Raw genomic sequence first — 10,635 nt, forward strand, 5'->3', positions numbered from 1 at the left:
ATATAATCTCTATAAATGTAACATAAGGCTTAAATATAAATGGGTTAAATATAGGGTTCTGTCTGGATTTTGGTCTGTGAAATGAAACATCAATGTATACTTTGAGAGATTTTCATTTTAAGACGACTATCTGCACATAAGTCTCTCATTTGGGTTAAATACATTCTGTAAGTCTGCGCCAGGGCAGGTGTGGCTACAGAAGTATTAAACCACCTCAGTCTATGGAGTGAGTGAATGATGACTTTAGTCAGCTTTGAGAGACTTGTCAAACCTGTAGAATACAATACAAATGTAAAATATTGTTTTCACTTTAGAACTAAATGAACCTGTCATATGAAACTTATCTTTGTTTGATGGGATAAAAACTGCAGTAAATATTGATTATAGTTTTACATCAGTCATATAGGAGTTTATGAAGAAAAATTTAAGATAAATAAATAGACAGATACTTTATTGATCCCGAAGGAAATTAAATTTTCGGCAGCAACCATAAAAAGAAGAAATGTAATAATATTAGAGCAGTAAGACAATAGGAGAAATACAATTTGTCAACTGGGCAAAACTTAATTTTTAGTTTATGTATGTGATGACTGAGACTGAATGGGACTATAGTTTTACTGATTGACTGGATGAATGATTGTATCACTGTACATTGTATTGTATTTTATTGGCATTTACGCCATTTATAACATTAACCTGTCCAGGGACTGAAAGTGGAAATTAGCAATTTTGCTATAACCAAGAACAAGCATATGAGGTCTTTGTGTAGCTCATTGTTTTTTTATGTGCATTGTCCCTGATAAATAAACTAAACTAAACTAAAATTATTTTTTTTGTCCAATTGACAAATTGAATTTCTCCTTTTGCCATGGATTCTACTAGCCAGGCTGGCGCCACCTAGTGCCTCCGCTCAGTTTCATTTCTCTCCAGCGACTAGGTGAGGAATCGAAATACACTAGATGGTTTGCAAGAACCCCGGAAGTGTGAGTTCGGGCACCAGCCAATCAGCGAAGAGCCATATACTCTGTGTTAGCAACCATTCCCGAGATCGAGGATTTAAAACCAGAAAAAAGAGAATGTTTGGTGAATTTTATCAAGGGGAGAGACATTATTTCCCTTCTTCCTACTGGATTTGGGAAAAGCTTAATATACCAGTTAGCCCTGTTAGTGGTGCATTACATACATCATGACCAAAAAGCAGCGATTGCTTAAATAAAAAAAGTACCCACCTACCGGAGAGATTTTACACAATACAGCAGTAATTCATCATCTATAGCGGTGCGGTGTATAGAAGTACGGAGGTGGAACAAACAGCTTTCAGAGTCTGTCTGTAGCATTCCTCCTGAGTTCTAAAAACTGAATACCTCTATGTATGTCATCAACACAGAAAATTCCCCCAAAAGTGAAGGCATAAATTATGCACATGGAAGACATTTATTTAGTTGGCAGTTCATCCATATGCTTACTCCTAATATTATTATACTGTATTTGAACAGACTTAACTGGCACGTGTATAAAATGTTCAGTGCTTGTGTTGCAGGTGGAGCTGTTGAAGAGTTTTCCCTCTGGAGCAAAGAGCGACTCTGGACTCATGAAGGAGTTTCAGGCTCTCAGGTCTGGACGACTGTTACATCACCATGTGCATTATCCTCAAAGTATTTACAATCATCCGTATTATTTGTTTGTGTTTTAGGTTGATAAACTCTGAGCTGCAGAGGGAGATTACTGAACTAAAACAACAGATCACAGAAGACAAGAAGGAAACGAAGAAATCTACCAAAGAGGGTTAGAATATTTACACAATGCACTTATTAATTCATACATGGGTGATTTTAAGTGTCATAATTTCAGATGCTGTGCAGGGGGCTATATAACTCTATGGGAGGTTCACTGTTTTAAATTAAATCTCCAAATGTTGAACCTTATTATTTGTTTGAGATTGGCTCCACAAACCTGTCTTATTAAGTCCTTTTAACTGACAACAATCACATCTTTGGGGCTGAATAATGGCACCATTTTCTGAAGCTATTGTGAAAAAATAATTAACTGACAGAGAAGACGTTGAACTTTGTGCCAGTTTTTGTTTCATGTGGATTACAAATATATGAACCATAAACCAGGTCAACAAATCTGCAATCTGACAGGTAAAAAGTAAAGTTCCAGCATAGAATTTAAACTTACAATGTGCTCATGTGAAGTGAACGCAATCTACGCAGGGGTGTCAGCTTCCTGTTTATAGGTGACATTTTGAGGACTTTTCACCATTCAAAAGATCAAATTTTGTTCTGAATTGTTTATCACTCTGCCAACGTTGCAAATGTTTCACCTATTTTTAATACAATCATTTCCTCCACAAGCAATATATCCTGTTTTATTCTACATAAAAACTGCTAATCCTGTAGTTTAGATCTGTACAAACATGTTCTGAAATGTGATTCTTGTATTAGTTTGTCTTTTTGTCAGTTTTTTAGCCGTGTTTAAAATGTGAACTTTGAACAGAATCCTATAGTTAAAACAAAATGTCAACTCTAATCACTGCGCTTTATTTATATATTTTTCTCAATTGATTCAGTCCTATCTTAAACCCACTCTTGTCTTTCTGTCGTTTTCCTCAGACATGTCGAAGTTGGAATCCCGTCTGGAGCGTTCCGAGTCGGAGCGTTCGCGGTTACAGACGGAAGTGCAGAAGCTGAGGAGCGAGCTGGCGACCTTTGACCCTGCGTTTTTCGAGGAGATCGAGGATTTAAAATACAACTACAACATGGCACTCAAAAAGAACATCCTACTGGAGGAACAGCTCAGGAAAGTGTGCGAGCGATTCGGCGCCGACCTGCCCAACGTGTCCGTCAGCTAGAGAGGTAACCATAGCAACAACATCACTGCTAGGGGAAATCAACGTAAAAAATGCCCCGTAATAAATCAAATAAAGGCCTGAAATGCATAGTTTTGTTACAGTGTGAACAACGTAACTTTTCAGGTTCATGGGGAATGTCTATGAATGTTCCACTGTATGGCATTAAAGAGCTCATGTTTAGATCACCATGTTACCTTTTATAGTTTTGAAAATGCTATGCTCTTTGCGTCAGGCTTGTGAAGTTGTAGCATATTGTTTTGTATCATACTTTTGTATATTTATGAAAAATAGCAGTGTGGGAGAACGTAGGGAGGTGGGCTGATTGGACAGAATCATACTGCTAACCATAAACTAGGGCCTGAGAGAGAACTGAACTCAAACGTGCATGAATGACATCTAAAACCTCTTGAGACATGTTTTTGATGAGCGACCAACGTTCTAACATTGTGGAAAGATTCAAAAAGCTTTAACGCATGTACTCAGCCAAAACCTGAACCAGCAACCACCCAGTTTCTGGACAAAAACCCAACACCCTCCACCACTGTTATGCTATAGCACATTCTACACAATATCACAATAATTATATTTCTGTATTATCTTATTTCTGTATTATTTTATCTTCTGTTTGCACCTACAAGCCTTCTCTTACAAAGTGTTCTTCTTAAATTTCTTCAGGTCAATTGATACTTAGCAGTGACATCACAGTGGGATAAATACAAGTGTTTACAGTCCTTTTTGATTTTCAACAAGTGAGTGACTAACAGAAAACTGTTTGATAAATCAGTTTGGGTTAAAATAAAGCACAGATTAAAGATAACAGATCTTCAGACAGAGCAGTGCCTCAGTTAGATTCAACCCCCAAAAACATTGATGACATCAGCTGAAAAGTATCAATTAAAATGTATAATTAATCATTTCTCTCTGGCAGCTTGATATTTATACTTTGTAGAAAGTTTTGTGAATTTGTAAATGTGTGTATGAAAGATGTAATATTCACTTGTAAATAAACGATTTTCATGTTGGAGTCGTTTTTTATTTCACATTTGTTCAGATTAACAAAAAATTACAGCAAATCTTTATTTTGACATAAGACAATTAGCATTTGTAAACCTTTTTATAGTTTGTAAACTATTTTATTTAGAAAATTTAAACAAAAAAAAAATCATTCAAAGTCCAACCCACCCATGTTAGAACAGCAGTAATAAGGCTTGTCACAATAATTACTATATCCACTTATCGGTCAATATATGATTAGATGGAACTATTTTATTTTGCTTTTGTAATATCTGTCTTTGCAAAAATGGGGATACTTTTACAAATACTGTTCATTAAAAAAAAAGTTTACTGGGATTATCCTGTTTTATTGTTTTTGTGTAAGTGGTATAAAGTACTTTCCGTATTATCATTTATCGTTATATTTCTCTGTAGTGATATGTTGTACCTCAAAATGTTATTGTAACAGGCCTAGGAGTAAGTTCAAAATTCAACTGTCAACTTCAGTATTGATTATTTACAGAGAATGTAAACAAATACATTCTGTACTACTATAAATACTACCATTCATGATTTTAAAGTGGAACTAAACACTAAATCCCTCTTTTTTGCTACTAAACTGTGCATAAGGAGTTTTAATAGCATTATCTACTGTTTCTAGTAGTTTTTGGCAATTTTAGTGCAAAGTAGACAAGTAGACTGCCCTGATTACAGCCGGGTGTTTCTGATACAAACACCAGGCTGCGGGGGCGGAGTCTGCAACCAATCACACTGTTCCACTGATAAATGTTGATGGTGTCTTAGTCAACCCAAAACTTGTATAACTTATTTTATTAATACCTAGTTTCTTGGTACTTTTTTCTGCATAAATAGTAATTTTTACAAGATCTCACATACAGGTGTCGTCTTGTGAGTTTGGGTCAGATACATAAAGATACGTAATCGTTTCGAGAGCTTTTGCCACGCCCCCTTTTAAACCGACTAATCAATCAGCAGGACATGTCTTTAGTCCACTAAGAATTTCTTTAGACAACTGCAGCACTTAAAAAATGTCAAACTAAATGAGAATGTTTTCTTCTTTTGAGGTAAATCTTTTGGCCCATACTTTTTTTCTAACTCTCAAATGTGAGATCCTGGAGTCTGTCAAACTTGTGTCCGTTGAGTTTGGAGAAAGACGTGAATAAATCTTTACTGTCGTCGTATTCGTTCACCGTGGCGTTGACGTGCACCACCACAGGGCGAGAGGAGAGGAGAGTGTCCCCATCAGGCCACCGTAGCCCCACATGATGCCGGTGCAGCTGAGAAAGAGAAATACATTATGATTAAAAGTACTGATATACAGAATCGGCAAGAATGCATCTGGCTCGGACAGTGCCATTATCCAATATGTCTACTGATGTGAAGCTTTGAAAATCCCATAAGGACTGAATTTATGTTACATTACAGTGAAGTTTACAGCATAACTTTATAAATAAAATAAAGAATAAATTATAAAATATATTTATCTGTGACATAAATTCATATTTTCACTCATGAGTCTGTTCAAAAAGACAGATCTGATACACTCAGGACAAATTGGGAATGGCACATGGTACGTGCAGAAAAAAATATCTGGGCCAAATATCGGCTACATTTTCAATTTCGGACCAATACTAATGTCTGTGAAAATCTTCCTATATAACAATAAACCATCCCTATTAAACCACTGGTGGTCCAGGCCAATCACAGAGCAGCTTTGTGGTTTGGGCAGAGTCAAAGGAGAAGTGCCCAAACACAACAAAAATGTAGACAGATATATTTGAGTCTATTTGATCAAAAATACAGAGTAGTTAGTTTATGAAAAATGTGCAGAGTGAAAGATGTCTGTGCGTTTCTCTCAATTGGATTTAACTTACATTTGGTTTTTCAGTTTGTTCTGCTGTTGTGACACTTCCACCAATCAGCATGGAGTATTTGATTGAATGTTCTGCCATTTCCCAAACACTTCAGATAAATGTGTAGAACTTTAGAGGGGAGTGTACCTGTGTTGTACCTGACTGTTCAAATGGCTCTTGTTTTTTCACATTTAAAAGACATTTTTGTAAGTAAATCTATAACCCCTACCTAAACCATAAGCCTACAACTTAATGAATGTGGGAACATAGAGCTGACCCAAGTCAGAGTGCTACACATATCAATCTGCTGTGAGCCTGGTTCATTCAATTCAAACATAAAAGAAATATAAAGTAAATCAGCACATTATAAAGTTGACATTACCTTGAGTAGAGTTCCGTTGGGGCAGTGCCAGACGATCCCCTCCACTCGCCCCTCCGGCCTCTGGAGCCACGAGTGGAGTTTGTGGAAGTCCAGAGGAGGAGGGCCGCAGAGGGGCAGAGAGCCGTGAGACACCAGGCAGTGCACCGGGCGCTTCTTACAGCCCAAACCTACACAATACAATACATCAATCATGATTACGATTAACACAATGTAAACCTTAGATACCAGCCTTCACACTTCAAAATTTGTTAACGTGACAGGACTAACTGCTAGAATGGTCATACATTTTTCACAGCACCATGTTACTACGGCGACAACCAAAGTTACATGATAACGTCTGTCCCTGCATATCTGACTATCTAAGACTAACTTTAATAAAAAACACTTTTACCGTATGGATTCCCGTTGACGTTGGTCCCGATGAGCTCGAGAGTTTGCTCCAAGAGCTCATTTAAAGGAACAGCGGTTATCTCGAGCGTCCCCCTCTGCTGCTCCTCCTGTTGGTCACAGTGAGTGTTGCAGTTGTTGTGGTTGTTGAGATTACTATGGGATATGAGCCTAAGGACCAAAGCGGCTCCAAGCTCATAGTCCACCACAGAGGAGTGCCAGCAGTACTGTTTACTGTGTCTGTCCACTGGAACCCAGCCTGAGCAGAGAGGAAACAGGGGTCGTTAGCGTTTATTGTTTTGGAAATGCTAGATTTCCTGAGAACAAAGTATTAACATGTTTTATAAGTTTTCTTTCGCTTTTAACACTCTCAGTCTCCCCTCCTTTTCCTCCTCGTGTTATGTCACTCCCCCTTCAGAGTGATATCACAACACACACAATCAGACTGCGTTCTGCTAATGAAACTATGTTATGAAACATATTTTTGATGAGGAAACTTTATAGCACAGTAGAAAGCTCAAAAAAAAGAAAGAAAACTGCAAACTTGTGATCCACAAATGTTGAACCTTCTCATTATTTGTTTGGGACTGGCTCCACAAACTTGTCATATTACTCTTATGTCTTTTCTTAATCTTTAAGTATTTTAAACTGACAACAATCACGTCTTTGGGGTTAAATAAAGGCACCACTTAAGTTTATTTATACTGACAGAGAAGACACAGAATTTTGTGCCAATGTCTGTTTCATCTTATAGGTCCCAGTGTAGTGATAAAAGTTGTTGTTGTTGTTGTTAAACGTGTTGTGATTTTTTTGTACCTGGGATATGTCCATTCTCATCTGGCACAGGCTGATTGTTCTCATGTTTGACTCCACGAGCTGGGATCCAGAACTCAGGGACAGATTTAAAGTCCTCCTCTACATTCCACGAGAAACCTGCACCACCACATTAGACAACAAACAACAGGGCTGTGACAAAACAGTATTTAGACATATTATCTTTCAGTTATCATTTTATACATATTTATTCTTTTCATCTTTTGTTGATACTGTAGATACTGCAGACTGCTTCCCTCTGATCCAGAATACACACTTCTCCAATACTGGGCAAATCTCCCAGAGTTCAGATGGACATGATTGACAGGTGGATTTACCAATCAGGGACATGCATGCTCCCTTCATATCAAAACAAATATGGCTGCTTATAAGGAAAAAAGACATGACTGACTGACCAACCAGCATCTCTTTGCATAAAAAATGCAGAGATATTGGTCTGGATTTGCCAGACAAGCAGACCGCAATTTCAAATGTAAAACAGTTGAAGCAATAGTGTACCATTCCAATTCTTAAGACAATTGAATTTCTCCAACAAATTGGGGTTTTCAACATGATCCTGGTGTAAAGATGCATTTGTTTCTTTATAAAAAACATTCTATATCATGTGTGACTTGTATAGTTTATTTTATTACTGTGAGCCATGTATTACATAACCAGTGATTCGTAGCTCTCCTAAACCGCTATTCATTTAGATTACATTGAAACCTCCTTCTCATATTCAGACTGTGTCCAGACCTTTGCCAGTGCGATGCAGATGCTGGTGTCTCTTAAAGCGCTTTTCCGCCTGTTTGTTTGGCTTTCGGTCCAGTCGAGCCCAAAGGTACGGCTCACCTGAAGACACACAGATACACTTTACAAACCAGAGACAAAACACTGAATTGTTTAAAGAAAAAGTGTTATGCCTAGCAGATAAATATAATAATATATAAATAATAAGTCAACTACTCAGACTCATAAATGTTTATTTTGAAGGCCCTATATTACACAAAATTGCCTTTTGTGCGCCATGTTCTTTTGTTGTTGCCTCGTCAAAACAATACCAAAGCTCTATTTTGTTTCATTCACACATTTAAGTAACCCTTTGTTATTAGTCTAAATGTAGATAGTCTACATCTCCAAAGCTCAAAACACTCTGTTCCACCTTGTCATCACAAGGGGTCATGAAGCAGTAGCTTTCATGAAACAGTTACCTTTCACATTTTGGTCAGTACAAACAGGTACTTCCAGGGTTGAAATCATCCAAATAATTCTAGTGAAAATGTATGGCATTTAAAAACACAGTGGAGCACTGCCAGTATTACCATATGACATCAAAAGGTGGAGTGGACTGTTTTCAGTTTGAAAGAAAAACATAAATATGCAGGTTTTGTGTGTTAAACATGTGTGAATGAAACAAAACACAACTGCAGGTATGTATTTTGATGAGGAAACAACATTAGAACATAGATCAGGAAATGGTGTAATATGGGCCTTTTAATGTATCTAAAGTGCATATGGCAGGCTAGAGTACACATTTCATTAAAGTGAAGTCAATGCAATTATATTCAAGCTTTTTTATTGAAGTAACAGTACTCTCAAGTGAAAGTTTTGGTGGTTCCTCTTTCCACTGTGAGTAAGTCTACAATTTGATTTTTTGTGTCTTTTACTTAATGCTTGGTACTTCCAGTACTAATGTAACTTCAAATTATAAATCAGATACTACATTCTGAAAATTACTCTTTAAGTTACTCTTACTTGAGGAGTACTTTTCCCAAATACTTGCACCCTTACAACCACTTCTTAGACCACTACTTCTTACTTCTTCTTGAGTTTCTACATTAAACCACTCCCGAACAAATTAAGCATTACAATGTATCATTCTACTTGAGTCACATTATTTTGAAGTAACATTCCTCTTACTAAGGTACAATTTTTGGCTACTCTATGTCTCTACCCACCTCTGTTGATGACATAGATGGAGGTATTCCATTTTAACACTTTGCTCTACTTCCTGTAGTTTTTATTTTTTTACCTTTTATTCTTTTCCGTTATTCACAAATTGCTACTTAATTGATGTCCAATGGTATTATCCCTTAAGACCAAACCATAATTACAAAAACATGTAAACCTGTCATTTTAAAGTGGTTCTCACCTCTGAACAGGGAAACGTAGCAGCAGGTGCCATCCACTTTCTCCGTGGCAACCGCAGACTCCACATCCGCGTCCACGGCAACAGGATTCAGGGTCTCCGTGGCAATGACCTGATATGGCTGACAAATCCAAAATTCACTTTGAATGGTTGAAATCAAGAAATCATAAAGGCTCAATCACTTTTTAGATAATAATGTAATGTCCCTGTGCCTCCATGGGGTCTTTTCTGTATAAAATCTACAGTTTAGACCTCTACAAACATGTTCTGAAATGTACCAGTGTGTCAGATGACCTCCCTGTGTGTCCATGGTGTCTTATTCTCTGTAAATGCTGCAATCCCTGTAGTTTAGATCTCTACAAACATGTTCTGAAATATACAGAATTCTTGAGCTATTATGTTATTAATACCCATACTACATCATAGGCTTGTCTTGTAAATATGAAAAACGCCGACTAGTAAAATTTTGCAATGGATAAGGCTTGTTAAGGTAGAAAACAGTCACAAATCAGATTGTGATTACAGACGCAGAGCAACAATGCGCAGTGTTTTTAGCCTTTAGCATCATTAGCATCCGTTAGCATCCTCCGTTAGCATGAGCATTAGCACTCACCTGACAGTCTCGTTTTCGGGATGGTTCTTCCCACACCTCCGTGGTAAAAACGCACGGAACCTTGTGCTGCACCGAGCCGAGCCGCCGCATCTCCTCCCCGCCACCAATCTCAAAATCACGCGGAAAATGTGTGATTTATTTACACAGAAACTCAATGGATGTTCGAAGCGCGTTTGATGGACCAGCGTGCGTAGTCTTCTCCAGTGTGTTGCCAGATCCGCACAGTCATATTATCGTACAGAGAGCCCATATTTTTAGTTTTTCCTCCAGTATACTCCCAAAATTTGACGATAGTGCACTAAAATAAGCTGGGGATACTTAAAGTTATAATAAAAAAAATATTATTGTTATTCAAGTTAATTATCTATTATTATTTAATTAATTATTAGATTTTTTTTTTTTTTTTTTGGTCTGGCATATGTTGCTTTAACCGCTCAACCACCAGGCAGAACAATCAGATCTTATATTGGGTAATATGTTTATTCTAGTAATCAGAGTTTTATCATCCACATTCTTGTTGAGGAACTATATGCACCCTGCGCTCTTAGAGTAAAAAGGTCTTAAAATTAC

The 10,635-nt window shown here is 37.3% G+C and overlaps 2 protein-coding genes across 2 annotated transcripts in view; one reads left to right on the plus strand and one right to left on the minus strand.

Annotated features, from left to right (window-relative positions):
* cep290 (centrosomal protein 290) overlaps positions 1-3,876 on the plus strand; it is a 59,377-nt gene extending 55,501 nt beyond the window's left edge. Inside the window, exons 50-52 of the mRNA XM_055155479.1 lie at positions 1,541-1,614; positions 1,694-1,785; positions 2,616-3,876. Of these exons, the coding sequence (XP_055011454.1) occupies positions 1,541-1,614; positions 1,694-1,785; positions 2,616-2,854 (405 nt within the window). The 3' untranslated portion in view covers positions 2,855-3,876. The remainder of the gene's footprint in view (positions 1-1,540; positions 1,615-1,693; positions 1,786-2,615) is intronic.
* On the minus strand, positions 3,861-10,269 carry rlig1 (RNA 5'-phosphate and 3'-OH ligase 1). The gene is made up of 7 exons (XM_020919180.2): positions 10,066-10,269; positions 9,456-9,573; positions 8,060-8,155; positions 7,307-7,423; positions 6,495-6,749; positions 6,104-6,270; positions 3,861-5,145 (listed from the first exon to the last, which is right to left on the minus strand). The coding sequence occupies exons 1-7, from the start codon at positions 10,153-10,155 to the stop codon at positions 4,960-4,962; spliced, it is 1,029 nt and encodes a 342-aa protein (XP_020774839.2). The 5' UTR covers positions 10,156-10,269; the 3' UTR covers positions 3,861-4,959.
* Between the last annotated feature and the right edge of the window lie 366 nt (positions 10,270-10,635).

This window comes from Boleophthalmus pectinirostris, unplaced genomic scaffold, assembly GCF_026225935.1.
Source record: "Boleophthalmus pectinirostris isolate CB_2022bp ecotype Guang Dong unplaced genomic scaffold, ASM2622593v1 HiC_scaffold_2, whole genome shotgun sequence".
Lineage (NCBI taxonomy): Eukaryota > Metazoa > Chordata > Actinopteri > Gobiiformes > Gobiidae > Boleophthalmus > Boleophthalmus pectinirostris.

What these genes read in the sequence shown, in the direction of transcription:
- rlig1 (XM_020919180.2), bottom strand. Translation starts at nt 10,155, where the DNA reads ATGCGGCGGCTCGGCTCGGTGCAGCACAAGGTTCCGTGCGTTTTTACC. An exon ending in CGTCAACGGGAATCCATACG is followed by an intron (nt 6,271 to 6,494) that starts GTAAAAGTGTTT and finishes TGTATTGTGTAG; the next exon opens with GTTTGGGCTGTAAGAAGCGC. An exon ending in CCAACGGAACTCTACTCAAG is followed by an intron (nt 5,146 to 6,103) that starts GTAATGTCAACT and finishes TCTCTTTCTCAG; the next exon opens with CTGCACCGGCATCATGTGGG.